An 18741-nucleotide genomic window follows, 5' to 3' on the forward strand; every position below is an offset into this window, starting at 1 on the left:
ATTTGATAACTGAATTGAACAAAATCATCCCCGAATAAATTTTAGGATTGATTGACTGTTTACCTTGCTCTGGATCAAAATTTCAAGATGTCAGGCTGAACTGGGTGGAATATCTTTTTTTTTTGCCATAAAATTAATGGGGAAGATTTAACAAAACCTGTCCAGAGGAAAAGTTACTGAGTTGCCCATAGCAACCAATCAGATCGCTTCTTTCATTTTTGAAAATGCCTCTGAAAAATGAAAGAAGTGATGCTCTATGATGCTGCAGGTAGTTTAGTTTAGTAGCACTAGCAATTACACCTGGAGGGTCTGCTTTCATTGGTTTCACCCCCTTACCCATGATTCACAGGCTTCTTCCCATACATAGAGAGAAACCTGTCAATCATCGATGGGTGGGTGGAGCAGCAACAGTGAACTCATCTCAGGTGGTGCATGGTTGGGACAACAGCGTCTGACCCTGACAATCAAAACAAAAAAATGACAGTGTGTTATTACAATTTTTTTGCATTCCCATCTGTTACACTCTTGTGTGTCAGGAGTTATTTAACTACAGTGGTTTGTTTTATTCTTTTCTGCAGAGATTTTTCTTATATCCAGGTGTGGTGTCCCAGAACCAAAGGCTGTCCTGTGGCTTTGGGCAGACCTATAGCACAGGTGTTGGGCCTACTGACAGACTTCTTGCTGTATAAATTATGTTTTAGCATTTTGCCGAGAGTAAATAAATGTTTGTAATTATTTTGCCATGTTTTTTTATGTATGTAGTTTGTGTGTTATGGTACCTTTAAGCAGAGGAGCAGTGTCCCCCATGTGACCCTGCCTGCCAATGGGAACCCCTAAATTCTTGCCCATATAGTGTAGTGGGGGGGGGGGGAGGAGTTGCCCCAGTTCAGAGTTGAGTCCAGACTAGCCTTAGCACCAGTGTGGTTAAGGTGTGTTGCGCGTAGAGAGCCTCAAGGGAGGCCCAGATCAAATCTACTTTATCCGGTCATTCTTCTGCACCCCGCTCAGTAAAGACAGTGAACCATAACCTGACGACGGTGACTTCCTTTACTCCACATGCTGGCTCAGGAGAAGCTGTCTCCAACCTCAGACCCTGTATAGGCTAATGGTGCCCTAGTGTCACAAAGTGATAAGGTAGTACCCTTCACCACCTGTGGTACCACACAGGAATCTAACTGTTGTCTTACGCTAAATCCTATCCATAAGGATCCCATATTTACAATACAGTTCTTCTCTCAAACGCCATTCTTCAGTAGCCATCTTTCCGATGGACATGAAGTTTATCGTTTCCCTGTTATCCACTGTCCTAAAGGGGTACTCCGGTGGAAAACTTTTTTTCAGTTGGCATCAACTGGTGCCAGAAAGTTAAACAGATTTGTAAATTACTTCTATTAAAAAATCTTAATCCTTCTAGTACTTATTTGCTGCTGAATACTGCCGAGGAAATAGTTTTCTTTTTGGAACACAGAGCTCTCTGCTGACATCAGGACCACAGTGCTCTCTGCTGACACCTCTGTCCATTTTATGAACTGTCCAGAGCAGCATATATTTGCTATGGTGATTTTCTTCTACTCTGGACAGTTGTTAAAACGGACAGAGATGTCAGCAGAGAGCACTGTGGTCATGATGTCAGCAGAGAGCTCTGTGTTCCAAAAAAGAAAATAATTTCCTCTGTAGTATTCAACAGCTAATAAGTACTAGAAGGATTAAGATTTTTTAATAGAAGTAATTTACAAATCTGTTTAACTTTCTGGCACCAGTTGATTTAAAAAAATAAATAAAAAAAAGTTTTCCCCCGGAGTACCCCTTTAATGGCAGAAATACCACCTTGAAAAGCTTTCTTTACCCAATTATCTCTCTATTACTTGTCTGACATGTTTTCTCAATGCTTACTTTGCAGGGTTCATCAGGGGACCTTTTTTAATTTTGGAACCACAGTGGTAGCATTTCTCTACTATGTTACATCTCATCAGTGGTAAGGAGTAGATTAAAAGATTAAAGCTCAACTGTCACGCATTTTGTACCCTTCAGACTAATATCATTATATTATTGATGATAACAGTTGCAATGGAGCCATACCTTTGACTGCTCTTTTTCACACTTCATCAGCCAGCCAGATAATAGTTTTATTGCACGGAAACAGTCGGATAGGCGTGACTAGGGGTTTGCAATGCCCCATTTCTGTATGCAATATCCCCTGTATGCCATACACTTTGAATAACAGTCCCCGTTCTTCTTTATTCACTAGAGGCAGAGAACTCACTCTCTCCCTGCCTTTAACATTGCACAGGTGCACAAGTTGGTGGCAGACAGATGGAGCGAGCACTTGCTCAGTAATTTCACGCCAGCGTGCACATCATGAAGATCAGAGGGGCAGGCACTGAGGACCTGTGTGTCACTCACACAGGGGTCCCAGTGTTGACGTACAGGGGATAGGTGTGGCGGCAAAGAGGCATTGCGAACCTCCGGCTATGCCTATCCGACTGTTGTTTTCCACACAATAGGGGAGATTTATCAAAACCTGTGCAGAGGAAACGTTGCCCAGTTTCCCATAGTAACCAATCAGATTGCTTCTTTCATTTTTAACAAGGCCTCTGCAAAATGAAAGAAGTAATCTGAATGGTTTCTATGGACAACAGGACAACTTTTCCTTTGCACATGATTAATCTCCCCAATACATTTTTTTTGGGGGCTGATAAGGTGTAAAGAGCAGCCAAAGGTATGGCTGCATTGCAATTGTTATCATCAATCCTATATGGGTGTTAGTCTGGGGGGGGTACAAAATCCTTAACAGTTGCGCTGTAAGTAGAAAAAGTCTTTGTAGGGTAGTGTCTCTCTTTTCAGGATGGCACCTATGTCAGTTAGGCAGGAGAAAATAGAAATACAAAATAGAAAAACTAGATGTTCCACAGAGGAATGGATAAGGAAGATTGTCTATGACAATGGGGAAGATTTATCAAAACCTGTGCAAAGGAAGAGTGGTGCAGTTGTCCATAGCAACCAGATTGCGTCTTTCCTTTTTAAAGACTCAAGACGGATCCCTCCAAGGAACAGCCCAGGATAAAGGCAGTGCACAAGACTTCAAAGGTAAAATGGTTTATTTACCCGGCATGCAATGCGTTTCGCTGGATGACCAGCTTCATCAGGCATGCACACCGGCACCGGCGTTGCATGCCGGGTAAATAAACCATTTTACCTTTGAAGTCTTGTGCGCTGCCTTTATCTTGGGCTGTTCCTTGGAGGGATCCGTCTTGAATGCTTCACCTGTGTTACCAGGAGCGTCTGCCGTTCTTCGCCCGTTGAAGGGTTATTCCACGCTTTCACCATAGTTGTACTTGGTCGCAGTACAACTATACTCGGTGAGCATTTCTGCTTTGTTTTCCATCTCCTCTTTACAATACGTTATCACACTAGGAGCGCTCTCCTTGTTTGTATTTCCTTTTTAAAGAGGCCTGGGAAAAATGAAAGAAGCAATCTGATTGGTTGCTATGGGCAACTGAACCACTCTTCCTCTAGACAGGTTTTGATAAATCTCTGCCAATAAGTACTTTTTTTTTAAGATTCTGATGGGGATTTGATTTGTGTTTGCATGATAGCTCTTCTTTATGTAGGTTTACTACATTAACCTCCTGAGCGGTAATCCCGAGCGTGACTCGGGGTTAATTTTCCCTGCCAGGATCGGTAACCCCGAGTCACGCTCGGGGTAGAATTGCAGAGTTCCCGGCCGGGCTGCACGATATATCGCAAAAGCAATGCGATATAGCGATGCGGCCCCCGGGAAAACATGCGATTATCTGCTCTGGTCGGCTCCCGTTGCGGGGGCCGGCCAGAGCAAGTAAAGAAAAATACTAAAAGTCAGTGTTTCCCTACCAGGGGGCCTCCAGCTGTTGCAAAACTACAACTCTCAGCATGCCCGAACAGCCAAAGGCTGTCCGGGCATGCTGGGAGTAGTAGTTTCACAACAGCTGGAGGCCCCCTGTTAGAAAAACACTGAGCTAAGTGTAAAAGGAAGAAGTAGTAAAATAAAAAAACCTTTTGCTCACCTAGTCCCGGTCCCTGCAGATGCCGTTCCCCTCCTCCGTGCGGTCCGGGGTGTCCTCTCTTCACTATTCATCTTCTAGGACCTTTCACTTTTCAGCCAATCACAGGCCGCAGTGGTGTAAAGCCTGTGATTGGCTGAAGGGGAAAGGACTTGTTCTGCAGGAAATACACTAGGTTTGAAATCTGCCGGCAAACCTAGTGTATTTGCTGCAGGACAAGGTGACAAGGGGGGGAGAATGTGACAAAGGGGGGGATGTGACAGAGGGGGAATGTGACTGGGGGGGGAATGTGACAGGGGGGGAATGTGACAGGGGGGGGAATGTGACTGGGGGGGAATGTAACAGGGGGGGGGGGAATGTGACAGGGGGGGAATGTGACTGGGGGGGAATGTAACAAGGGGGGGGGGAATGTGACAGGGGGGGAATGTGACAGGGGGGGAATGTAACAAGGGGGGGGGGATGTGACAGGGGGGGAATGTGACAAGGAGGGGGGAGAATGTGACAAGGAGGGGGGAGAATGTGACGGGGGATGTGACAAGGGAGAGGGGGAATGTGACGGGGGAGATGTGAAATGGGCGGAGGGAGATGTGAAATTCAGTTAAAAAAATTGTACCGCTTTTGGTACAAATTTCCAGACAGAATCATACCGCCAGGGAGGTTAAGAAGTGATAGCCAACCTCTGTTGAAGTGGTATGTACGGGCATACTTTATTCATGTTTTTATTTTATTTTTCTTATAGTGTGAAGTTGGTTTCAACTCATTTTAATCATAGAATGGACCTGATTGCTCAAAAGTAGAAAAACTGGCCTATGTGTATATTATAATATATGTATATTGTATTAAAAAAAATGAGTGAATTCACTATAGAAATGTGATGACAGAATCTGCCAATAATTATCTAATGTGAACAGATGGTATGAAAGTTTTATAAGGTTATTTATATAAATAAAAACATGTAATTCTCATAATTTGTTTAGATTTGGTATAAGGAGCAGCTCTGTTGGTCAACAGTGCACTTTAGGGGTCAGACATTTAGCTCTACCCATGTTCTTATAGACAATGATAAAAGTTGCCTCCGCGTACTTACCCATACTTTTCGCCAGTATTTAGAAATATTTTACGAGGAAAATACGAAGTTACTTTCTAGATTGAGAAAGAATGCTAGACATCAGTCATTATTACAGAGCAATTAGGCAAAAAAGGTGATAGTTGCACAACAGGATACCAATAGTATGATACTAAAGAAGTTACGCAATTTACATAATACAATAGTCTTTTATTTGTTGCATCCTTTAAAATATGTGCTTTAGACTTATTGTGCCGAACTATAAACACATTCACAACATATCTGAATAAAATGGATTCAACCAAGCCATGTTAGGGCATACCAATATGGCTTAACTTTGGACATACGATAAAATAATTAAATGGTATCTTACAGCTATTTTAAATAAACATACCTACAGGTTACCCACACATGTTGCGGTTGTTTTTTTGTTGTTTGTTTTTTTCACATTAATGTTAAGAAGCATTTAGATTGTCATGAACCAAAACACAACAAATAATGGCATATTTAAAACCCATTACACAAAATAGAACACTCAGTAAAGAGCCACAATTATATTAAAATAAATCTGAAACTTTCCAATACTATAGGTTAAATACATCAAAGATCTTTTTTTTTTTTTCTGGACAGGCAGCATTGATAAAAATGATCTCGCTCTTTGCAGAGTCCCTGGATTGTTTAGGCTAAGCAATCTCTTGAAGGCTTTAGTATATAGAGTCACTTCTGATTGAGGCCTCTCAAGCCCGCTTTGCATGAAGCATTTCAATAAGTAAGTTGTTACACGGAACTTCCCCACTAAGGTGCTTGTGGTAAAGATACTCTTCCGCTTGCATGCTGATAGATCGAATTTCCGCTAACCTCTGCAGAAGTATACGATACTTGTCCGTACAATGGGGATAATGGCACATTGTGTATTCCAAGAGGGCAGAGTTGACCTTTTCTTGAGCACTCTTTGCTAAACTGTGGTTTTCAAGGAACTTTTCATCTGTTGATCATGAAAACAATAACAATTAACCATCAGGAAATGTAGAAGCATTGTTATAAAAAAATAAATAGAAAACAAATAATAGTAAAAAAGAAATAAAGAAAAAGTTTCCCATGTGGCCAGTCATTAACTGTGCAAGGGCTTACTGCATGCCTAAACAGAAACAAAAAGCGGTGCCAGCTGGAACTGGGCACCGTTGAGACAGATTCAGCAGGTAAGTATTGTTTTTTCCCATTTTTATAATTTTGCGGAGGCAGACAACCCCCTTTCACAGGGCTTGACAAATATCAGGCATCAGGTCACCATGGCGACTATGAATTTTCTCCTGATGGCTAGGTTTTTGTAGACCAAGCACAAACAGTGATGTAAAGTGGCTACACCCAGCAGCTGATGTGTCCCCTTAAATCCTGAGCCACCTGTATCTAGAGTGATGCAGTTCTGTGCTGCCCCTGCCAGTGGCTGGCAGCTTCCTCTGCAACCTTCAACTTTCCAGCCACTCGCCCATTCTGCATGCAAATTTGTCAAGCCCTGCCCTTTAGTTTGAGTCAGCCAATAGGTGATGTTCTGATGATACATTAATAACAGTATTGATTACTCATCAGGAAATATAAAAACAATGTTATGCAAAACAATCAACTGTGTTTTAAAAAACAAAACAAAAGCATTGTTAATTCTATTAAAGCTTTACCGGTAACTTTTAAATGGGTACTCTCATTTAACATAATTTTTTTAATTCAATAGATTATGCCTAAATAAAAATCTTTCTAATATATGTCATTTTAAAAAAATCTACCTTTCACACTTTATTTTACATTTGAAATCCTGGCCACTAGGTGTCACCCTACATGGTCCAGGAATCATTTCCCCCCCCCCCCCCCCCCTCACGTTGGGCACGTTCGGACCACTGCTGGTCGGGCAGCGTGGTCCAGCATGGTCCAAAATGCGTGTCCTCAGCTCGCTCTCTGCCTGTATATGAAACAGGCAGAGAGCGGGCACAGTGCTCGTGCGTCACGCATAATTTAAATATCCCCACCCCCTGCATCTCCCTCTTCTCAGTGCAGCTCGTGCACGAGCGGCGCACGTAATTTAAATATCTCCGCCCCCTGCATCTCCCTTTTCTCAGTGCAAGAAGACGGGCGGAAGACGGCCGACCAAGCTTAAGCTGACATAGCGCCTGCCGGGCCATGCCCACTTCCTGCACTCGCAAACAGCTCAACACTGAGCTACCGTAGATTCTATTAGAAAGGTAATTAAATGGGGTTTGCATAAAAATAAATACTGGGATAGAGGTAGTTAGTGTCAGCGACAGATGGGGAGGTGGGGGATTAGGGAAAGTTTAGTTAATGATAGCTACTCTTTAAGCTGCATTCACAAGTTGTGGCTAATTAGCAATACTGCAACTAATTACTATGTCCGTTCTGGCCACAAAGTACCAACATCATGGTAAAAATGATGCTTTCATTGCGATTATGCAAATTATGCAAATCGATGTAAAATGTTAAATTTTTCACAGCGATTTTTGCATCTTGCAGCAAAAACGCATGTCTTAATTAGTTGAAGTACAAAGCTTCAGTTTGCTCTGGATACCCCCACTATGACCCAGACTCTTATGTTTAAGATTGACTAGATATTTTGGCTTTCCAAATGTCCCGATGGCCACATTATTCTCTTGCAGAATCTGATCGCCTGAGACTCTGTTGCTGACATTTTTGGCAGTCCGCTATTCAGCTGATCCAAAACATGTTAACCATCTACGTCTTTACCAGCTGCCATGGTTTTTATATGGAATTTACAGTTTGTATATTTACCTGTCCACAATAAAGCCTAAATACCTGAAAGAGTGCTGGCTTTGTGGTGTGCACCATGCCCTGCAGGAGCTGACTAGACCAGAGTTTTGTATTGCTTTTAACTTTTGCTGATTGTGCCATATTGTCTGTAACCTATTTTTTAAATGAGGCAACACCTCCCCATATCAATAGTGGTCATTCAGCTATTAATATATAATTTGGTATTAGAATGCCCATTTCATTACATACAGAAGAGGTCCACAAGCTTTCATAGGTCGCAAACCACTTCCAAATATGGCAAATACTTGGAAATGAGGAAAACTGCGTTCTGTCTGGCGCGATCCACCAGCAACAAATTTTCATCAAGGTTATGATATCTAACGGAAAATAACTTTATTCACCCAAATACACAGACGTGTTTTGAGATTTAGTACTACTTTCTGAATGTAAGTATGGCCATGCTCACATTGAGAAAGAGGTACTAAACCTCCAAAAAAAAAAAGAAAAAGGTGGGAGCAGTAACGAGCTGTAACTGGCTGGTAAGGTAGCCTTATAGACATTAAATGGAGTGGTAGCATGCCTTTATGATTACCATTCTATTCAGAATCCTCACTGGAATCATGCAGTGGGGAGGAACAGAGATCTAGTGATTGGTGAGGGTCCCAGCAGTGGACCTGTCATGACTGACGGGATGGACAGGGAGAATGAGCCCTAAGCTTTCCCTAGAAACACTCTTCCTGCCTACTTGCCCATCCGCCCTAAATGGCAGATCGACAACCATGGTGCCGGTCCCTTCCTGTGCTAAAGTGCATTGAACGTAAAGGTACACAAATAAAACTGTACATAGTCGGTGACAGGTCAAAAACGTAACAGAAATAACCAAAAACAAGATAAACAAGGCAGGATATAAATATACAAACAGAGCAGGATATAGCATACTAACATACAGTTCAGAAAACAGAATCAGGATAAACGGCAAATATGGATAAATGAACTAGACTAGATATGGAATAAGTATAAAGCAGAAACCAGGAGATGCAGGGGATAAAAAGATGAACTGAATGTCAAACACTAAACAGGTCAGGAAACATATAACACTGTTCACACTGGACCAATGGTAATCTACAGAGGACACTCTAGATCAGTGCATGTACTAAAACATTTAAGGTCAGCAATCATGAACTCTATAAAAACAGATACAAGAAAAAGCCAAACTCCATAACATGGAGCAATACAGATCAGGATACAAAACAGCAATAATACAAAGCCAAACTCCATCACATGGAGGAATACGGATCAGGATAACAAACAGGAATATTACAAACCAAACTCCATAACATGGAGGAATACGTGTCAGGACTCTAAACAGGAATACTAACTACAGAGTACGGGTACAAACAAGGCTCACAGTGTGAACACAGACTAAGATAACAAGGTTAAAGCAGAACGGACATAATCTTAAAAGCCGACAAATGTAGTTGAAACCAAGCAAACTAAAATCTTTCATAAAACAGGCATAATAAACATGGTTAAAACTCATATATAAACAGATGACTAGTCATAGAGTAAGAACTAATAACCAGCTCAGAGTTGCAGCAGAGCTCTGGTTTTAAAACCACACCCGAGCTGCAATAGGGTGAGAGCATTAACTCTTCCAACCCTGGGAAGAATTAGCACAGAAAACAGTTCATACACCAAACCAGAGAAACACCAAAACACAAAAACGGACATTACAGGACCCTTTTAGTCTTCATTCCAGGTACAGTAACAACACATGTTATATAAATTTAGACGTGGAACCAGTAGTGCAGTCATTTCTTTGAAGTGTCCTAGAAGCTTTTTTTCAACACAAATGCACTTTTTTTCAGCCCCTTTTTAGGTCTTCATTATGTTCATATTGTTTTCCGAAATATCAAGTAAACAAACCACCAGCCTTGTTATGGCAGGTCACTCTTTGTTATTCCACTGCTATTATTTTTACCACTGGTTGTCATCTCGATCTGTCCTAATATGCTTACCCAAGACACTGCCTTCCTTGATCCATCTCAATATGCTTACCCAAGACACTGCCTTCCTTGATCCATCTCAATATGCTTACCCAAGACACTGCCTTCCTTGATCCATCCCAATATACTTACCCAAGACACTGCCTTCCCTGTAATCACTTCCCTTATCAAAAATTTTGATGGTAAAACATTGCACCAATTTAAAGGGGTACTCCCCCCTAGACATCTTATCCCCTATCCAAAAGTATAGGGAATAAGATGTCAGATCGCTGGGGTCCCGCTGCTGGGGACCCCCCGCAATATAGCAAGCAGCACCCACCTGTAACTGCTTCCGGAAACGCTGGAGGATCTCAGGCTAACTCCTCCCGACCACGGGGATGGAAGATCGTGACGTCACAACTCCGCCCATGTGTGACGTCACGCCCCGCCCCCTCAATGCAAGTCTATGGGAGGGGGCGTGACGGAAGTAATTACAGGTGGGTACTGCTTGCTATATTGCGGGGGTCCCCAGCGGAGAGACCCTGGCGATCTGACATCTTATACCCTATCCTTTGGATAGGGGATAAGATGTCTAGGGGCGGAGTACCCCTTTAACAACATGGAGGCTAACAATTTTTAGGGTTGCTTACTTTCAATCAGTTCTACTTCCCACAAACATTGGCATAGTGAATAACTAGATTTATGTAGTTTTTTATTTATTTGCTAGTTTGTCTATCAAAGTTGTAACAACCCAGTAGAGATGTTGAGGAGAACTTCGACAGCTGTTCTTTGCAGTTCTATCTCCATGACAACCGAGCTCTCAAATAAACCACTGTCCACAATAAAGCAGCTTAGCTTTTCCCAGCTCGATCACCTGTTCCAAGATACTTGTTTGTAAATTCATTATGCATCCAATTTTACCGACCTTATGAAACAATATTCTAACCGTCACACTTTTTCTTTTCATCACCGAATATCCTTTTTTTTTTTTACCATATCCACATAGAGAAAGGAACAATTTCGGAGCACTCCCCTCGGACACTGATCTAACGTGCAGAAGATTCTTTATTCGTGATTACAATAGCAGGTACGTAGCAGGGAGGTGGTAAGATGGAACAGGAGCGGGTGGATTAAGTCGGTGGGTGACGGTCCGTTATCGCGCTCTTGCGCTTCGTCAGGCCTGACGAAGCGCAAGAGCGTGATAACGGACCATCGCCCACCGGCTTAATCCACCCGCTCCTGTTCCATCTTACCCCCTCCCTGCTATGTACCTGCTATTGTAATCACAACTAAAGAATCTTATGTACGTTAGATCAGTGTTCGAGGTGAGTGCTCCGAAATTGTTCCTTTCTCTATGTGGATATGATTTTGAAGGCTCTGCTGTATTATAGAAGCACCATGCTGAGGCAAACATATGGATAAAGCTGCTGGCCACCTGTTTGCCAGCGGGGGAGCACTCTGTGGTTGAGCATTGTCGTGACAGTGCCAGGTCAAATACCCTATATGAGACATTATCCTTTTTTTTTATTTATCTCTATTTTATAAATCAAGCAAAAACTGTTTTTATGGGTATAAATACCATTTTATGTATACATACATTTATTCATGCATTCATTCACTAAATATAAAAACTTGTACTTGCTATACATGTATATATTATGAGTTATATGGTTATCCTTTTTACCCTGTTGACCCTTTGATCCTTTTGCTTCCAGGTCATGCATCCTAAATAAAATCTTCATGTTGTGCATGGACTTGAGGGAAAAATTAAGCCAGGATTAAAATGTGTTGCTAAAATAAACTTTGTAAACTTATTCCTAATATAGATAGCTTCTGTACACAGCAATATTTATGGCTTGTTTTTAGCGCCACCAATTCTACATCAGTAATTTTACCCAAAGATATATGGTAAAACCCCCAAAAAATATTTGTGGGACAAAATTGAAAAAAAACACACCATTTTGTAACTTTTGGGGGCTTCCATTTTTTGTGCCGTGATCTGAAGTTTTTATCGGTACCATTTTTGTTTTTATCGGACTTTTTATTCATTTTATATGGTATAAAAAGTGACCAAAAATACACTATTTTGGACTTTAGAATTTTTTACAAGTACGCCATTGACCATGTGGTTTACTTAATGATATATTTTTATAGTTCGGACATTTACGCAAGCAGCGATACCACATATGTTTATATTTATTTTTATTTACATAGGTTTTTTTATGGGAAAAGGGGGGGGGGTTCAAACTTTTATTAGGGAAGGGGTTAAATCACATTTATTAACAATTTTTTTACACTTTTGTTTTTTTGCAATGTTATAGCCCCCATAGGGGACTATAACATACAATACATTGATTGCAGACACTGATCAATGCTATGCTTGAGGTTAAAAGGATGATACTATGAGAACATCAATGTGGAAATTATTTAAAAAAAGGGGACAGCACGTAATATTAGACCTCTGAATTTGGTCAAAACTTTGATGGTAAAACATTGCGCCAGTTTAAGAACTTCGAGGATAGCTATTTTCATGGATGCACACTATTGGACCAGTAGAAAATGTCAAAGGCCATTTGTCATGAACTCAATGGGTTAAAAGTTATAATTATCCACTACATTCACAAGGCTTATTCTCTACTTTCCATGTCGAACATAAGGCTGGGTTTTTGTGTGTTTCTAAATCTAACTCATGTCGCACTCAAAAATAAAAACATTCTCTGCTACACTAAAACATTTTGCTAAATAAAAGCCACACATCTCCATGTTCCTGGGGTTATTTCATAATAACCATAAAGTCATTACATTGATGAATGCCAATGTCGTTGTCTAACTCACCTGATTCTCCGAGAGGTCCTATTCAGAATTTAATTGAATATCTGAATAATCTTTTCATTCTGCCAAGCCACAAAGAATGTTGGCTAAATAACGTTGACTCACTTCATACAGAGGCAGCAAACAGTTGGTCGTGTCACAATGAAACCCATCACACATACAGACGTGCCTCGGATTATTTCTATGCCCTCAAGTGTTCTCCTCATTCAGAACTGCTTTTGTTTAGCAGAAGCTGTTGATAACTTGGAAATGGTTAAGGGAACATGCCGGCTTATAAAAAGCCCTTTCTCCCCTTCTGCAGTGACTGCTCTATGAATGCAAGACATGAAATCGAATGACAGGTCAACCCATTAAAGCTCTATTAAGCCCTTCTACAGAATGAATGCTTACCTGAGCGATCTTCATAAATATTGCTGTTTTGAGAAGCTCCAATATTAATTAAAACACTTTACCTGCTCAGGAGAGACATCTATTCAGCGGCACAAATAGAAGCCTCTTCGGACAATGCCTTTGCTTTGATTGTGTGGGAAATGTGGAAATTCTCTCGATCAAAGTAATAGCATCGTGAACGTGAGATGAAACTCAGCTCTGTACAGCTGAGCCTGCAGCAGCGGTGAATGTGGAGAGGTGAGGGAAGAAACAGTACAAATGGATTTACCAACATTAGTGAAGAATGATAAGAAGTATGACATTTGCGCCTGTTGTTCGGATAGCATTCATAGAGCTGCGTTTGCATGGTGGGCACTGCCATTAAAGAAAGTCTGTATCTCTCCCTAAAACTACTTGCTCAGTGAGGACAGAGGGACTTACATGCCCTCTAAGAGCAAGGGAGGCTAACTCTCAGGGGCATAACTATAGGGGGTGCAGAATTGGCAGTTGCATCGGGGCCTTGGTGTCTAATGGGACCCCAAGGCACATCAGCCCCATAAAAGACCAATAGTATAAATGGCACATGGGGCCCTCGTGCAGATTTTGCATTGGGGCCCAGAAGCTACAAGTTACATCTCTGCTAACTCTACTTTTATTATTAATAAAAAATTAAAAAATGATGGATTATAGCAACCTTGCCGTTTGCATGCGAAATGCCTGTATATTCAATCTGATTTGTGTAAAATTCAGGTAACTAAAGATGAGTAAACCAAACCCGGAGAACCAGAGTTCAGTCAGAAGTTTGATAAATCTAGAACTTGAACTTTGGGCAGTTCAGTTAGACAAAATAATATTAGCCACATGGCAGAAAGGAGAATGGATCACATGACCTTAGGGAATCCCATAATGTCTTTCAAACTGTTCTCTTAACAGAAGGTCTAAGGTGAAGATCTCTGTAAGGGACACTAAGCAGTGTGTTTTTATTCAACCTGTTAGTTACTGACAGGTACCATTCATTTACCCAAAAGCATATATGACAAAACAACACAGTCCATAAGTCCTGTTATACAGGAATTTTAGAGATTTTAGACAGTGTTATACACATGTTTTTGGTTTATTGGTTAAGTGCAGGTTTGGACAGAACTAGTTAAGTCAGAACCAGAACTCTTTTGCCAGAGTTCAGAAAACTGAACTGAACTTTTGAAAAGACATGTCTACCAGTAACACCCAATTGTTATATTGGTAAACTATGCATTTTATATTGCCTGTGTAAACTTTTCTACCCATTCAAACCCAATGTGAAAATGAGACTTGAATTATGAAATTATGACTCCAGGTGTCGATTCCATGAAGTTACCTGAAAAATGAAAGCCACAGGCTTTCCATTCTAGATGCAACATTCAGTCCTCATTCATTTATACCGAATGTTTACAGCCATTAAACTTGCATTTTTCTGATACAAAGCTCCAAATGAACTCCATAGACATAGCTTTATAACAAAATTATGTCTGTCTAGCGCTACTTCACCACAGATAATGACATGTTTTCTGCTCACATTTGTACATTGAGTCCAATAATAATAATAATAATAATACAGTATTAAACATGAGCTTCTATACTCTTCCAAGTGTTAACTGCAGAAAACTGATTTGTATAATTAAAGGAGATCTCCATAAAAAAAACATATCCCCCCTATCCTAAGGATAGGGGATAAGTGTCAGATTGCGGGGGGTCTCACTGCTGAGACCCTCCCCCCCACAATCTCCCGTAAGGGCCCTGTCTCTCCTCCTCCTCGCACAAAGTGGCGGCCAACACGCCCCCCTATTGGTTAGAATAATATGTAAAATAAAGTACAAATAAATCAACATTATTGTTTCCAGTGTTAACCCTCAGGGTAGATCATCAATATTTGATGGGCAGGGGCATAATTCCTGCCACCCTTTGGAATCAGCACTCATGTAAGTGAATATAACAATGCTGCAGTACCTTAAACTGCTACTACAAACAGTACAGCTATTGCAAATACGAGCAAATAGACTGCTCAAAATTTATCAACCCATGGAGGTCTGGATATGGAGTCACACTCAAAATCAAAGTGGAAAACTACACTACAGGCTGATCCAACTTTGATGTAATGTCCTTAAAACAAGTCAAAATGAGGCTCAGTAGTGTGTGTGGCCTCCGCGTGCCTGTATGACCCCCCTACAACGCCTGGGCATGCTCCTGATGAGGTGGAGGATGGTCTCCTGAGGGATGTCCTCCCAGACCAGGACTAAAGCATCCGCCAACTCCTGGACAGTCTGTGGTGTAATGTGGCATTGGGCCAAGGCATGATGTCCCAGATGTGCTTAATCGGATTCAGGTCTGTGGAACGGACGGGCCAGTCCATAGCATCAATGCCTTCCTCTTGCAGGAACTGCTGACACACTCCAGCAACATGAGGTCTAGCATTGTTTTGCATTAGGAGGAACTCAGGGCCAACCGCACCAGCATATGGTCTCACAAGGGGTCTGAGGAGCTCATCTCGGTACCTCATGGCAGTCAGGCTACCTCTGGCAAGCACATAGAGAGGCAGTTCCCGAGAAAGACAGAGGTGTCAGCAGAGAGCACTGTTGTCAGACAGAAAAGAACAGCTCAACTTCAGCAGCTGATAACTACTGGAAGGATTAAGATTTTTTTTATAGATGTAATTTACAAATCTGTTTAACTTTCTGGAGCCAGTTGATATATAAAAAAAAACTTTTTTCCTGGATTACCCCTTTAAAGTATGGACTAATTACTTTATTATGTGAGGTCACTATTACATATACATAGATATACACACATGTTTGTATTTTTTCTACTGGAGGGTCCTACAAATTGTTATATTTAATACACAAATATGTATTTGTTGTTATGAAGGTTATATATGACGTTCCAGTACGTCACTTCCGGTTGTGACGTCTGTATCCTTGTTTCTTATATATTTCTTACTGTTTCCAATTGCATCACACCTGATGAAAGGGTAGCTAATGCCCAGAAACGCGTTTGTGTGTATTTAATGAAAAGCAAGCCTAGAGTTTTATACTTTTCATACAGTTGAACATCCAGCTTCCGGTCCTCCTTCTTGCATTGAGTGTTCACTTTCATATCGGTTCATCCAGCATGGGATGCCATTGCAGCTGATCATTCTTCTATAATATGCTGTTGTGGGCTGTGCCTGAATTTTGCACAACCGCCCCAGGTTAGTGCATTTTGCGCTCATTCTTTTGCTCCACTTTGTAATCAAGACTCCACACAAGAAAGCGCTCTGTTGTCTTTTGTCAAGATGGTGGCTGATCAGAATCAGAGCGGAGGCTGGTCTACCAGGAAGTGAGTACAATATACACAGAAGACCAGAGTGTGGGGGGTGCCGTGATGAAATAATGGGTTTTCACTGGACTGCTTGTTTACTTATTTCTTGCATACAAAACAAGAAAAGCATCATACTATACTGAGTGGGTGTTGAAAATGCCATTCTGAAGGATGTAGACACACGACCACACAGTTTGTGGTGATAATGTGTCAATCTAAGGCCATTACTCTTTATTTCAATTAAATCAATGATTTAATGGATATGTTTGTGTTATTACACAGATTGTACTAAATGTACTAAAGTCATTTTCTCAATTGAATCTTTGTTCTTCCACTTTAATGATCTGGTGTCGCCCTGTGAAGCCTCAAGTGGATATTCAGCCATTTCTTGTCATGAGAGGCATTTTAATGACAAAGCCTCAGTTCAATCTCACAGAGTGGCTGGATTTCTATACAACACATTAGTACTGGTCTTCATTTCATCAAGTTTACTCTTTTGTGTAATCTTGTGCACTACTGTGTGCCATGCAAAAATATATGAAACATGTTTAATCCTCTAATAAGTCAATGAAATCTGTTAGTATTCAAAATGATCCAAAAAAACAAAAATGGAATGACCTGTCAACCTGAAGTAAGGGTATTTTTAAGCCCCAAAATCTGTTACATGTTTGGACAATAAACTTGCGTTATGAGCTTGTGGACGCCTGTTTTTAATTTTTTTTAGGTTTACAAATACATTTTGTCATGGCACTGTTAAAATAGATAGTGATGAGCGGCAGGGGCCATATTCGAATTTGCGATATTTCGCAAATATATGGACAAATGTTCATCCTATGTTCGTGAAGTTCGCATATTCGCTATGTTACCTTATTTTTCCATGCAAAAATTTGTAATGAAATTTGCATAGTGTGCATGCACAATTATATCTTTCACCTAAAAGAAGTTGGGATCAGTGTATTCACACAGTAAAAAATATTAGAGCCTTCTTTGGACCACAAGCTGGAAGCGGGGAGGGATGATCACTTTTTTTTCATACAGTACACACCATTTTTGGGATGCGTACTGTGAAGGAAAAAAAATATTCGTCATTACGAATATATTGTAAATATTCGCAAAATCGCAAAGTGCTGATATTCGCGGTAAAAATTTGCACTCAACACTAAAAATAGACACTATGATGCTAACAAAGGTTCTGTTTAAACCACAAATAACAGGCCAGATAGAGAACCCTAAAAAAACTTTTATTTATTCTTCATACAGATATCATGTCTCTGAATGTAGTGGCTGAGTCTTCGACATCTATGTTACCTCCACAAAAAAATGGCCACTGTGTCCAGGTGACAAATTCATTTGGATGACAACATTTAGCTGAAAACAATAGTCAGCCCAAAAGTTTACACACATAAAATAAGAATGTATGGGGGGGGGGGGGAAGGTGTGTAAGTGGGTAAGTAAATAACTCAATGGTTATTAATGCTACATACTGTTACTAGTGGGGTCAGCAGTACTGGGAGGGTCAATGTTACTAGTGGGGTACCACAGGGGTCAGTTCTGGGCCATATTCTCTATTTGTTAATGACATTGTGGAGGGATTGTATAGTAAAGTATCAATTTTTGCAGATGATACTAAGCTCTGCAAAGTAGATAACACAACAGAGGACAGAGTACTGTGTATAGTAAATAACACAATAGAGGACAGTGCACTGTTTATAGAAGATACCATCATAGAGGACAGTGCACTGTGTATAGTAGATAACACAATAGAGGACAGTGCACTGTGTATAGCATCAAAAGGGGCATAGATACCCCCGACAAGGAAATAATTCTACCACTGTACAAATCATTGATCAGATGGAATACTGTTATCAGTACTGGGCACAAGTGTACAAAAAATATTTTTATATAGTGGAGCTATATGAGGTTCAAAGACGGGCAACTAGAGTAATATGGGGAATAGGAGTAGTACAGTACCCAGAAAAATTATCAGAATTAGGGTTATTTAGGTTAGAAAAAATGCAGTTTACGGGCAACCTAATAACTGTGTATAAGTATATCAGGAGGCAGCACAGGATATGGGATAAGCATCAAATCGCAGCGGTTTGACCGCTGTGACCCTCTGTAATCTCCTGTATGGGGCCCAGGCTCTCCATATGAATTAAGTGTGTTGACTACGGCATTAAGAGGTTGTCAACACGCCCCCTCCATGCATCTTTATAGAAGAGCGGGAGCTAAGCGAACACTAATTCTGTAGATAGGGGATGCTTTTTTTTTTTTTTTTTTTTTTTATATACTGCACAACTCCTTTAAGGATTTAATAGGAACAGGCCTTTCACCTGGTATATCT

The 18741-nt window shown here is 40.8% G+C and overlaps 1 protein-coding gene across 4 annotated transcripts in view; it reads right to left on the minus strand.

Annotated features, from left to right (window-relative positions):
* Positions 1-5295: 5295 nt before the first annotated feature.
* Positions 5296-18741, minus strand: part of LOC130346288 (steroidogenic factor 1-like) — a 232832-nt gene continuing 219386 nt past the window's right edge. For all 4 annotated transcript variants that reach the window (XM_056554527.1, XM_056554530.1, XM_056554528.1 and 1 more), the window contains one exon: positions 5296-6091. In XM_056554527.1, the coding sequence (XP_056410502.1) occupies positions 5844-6091 (248 nt within the window). In that variant the 3' untranslated portion in view covers positions 5296-5843. The remainder of the gene's footprint in view (positions 6092-18741) is intronic.

Source organism: Hyla sarda, unplaced genomic scaffold, assembly GCF_029499605.1.
Source record: "Hyla sarda isolate aHylSar1 unplaced genomic scaffold, aHylSar1.hap1 scaffold_78, whole genome shotgun sequence".
NCBI lineage: Eukaryota > Metazoa > Chordata > Amphibia > Anura > Hylidae > Hyla > Hyla sarda.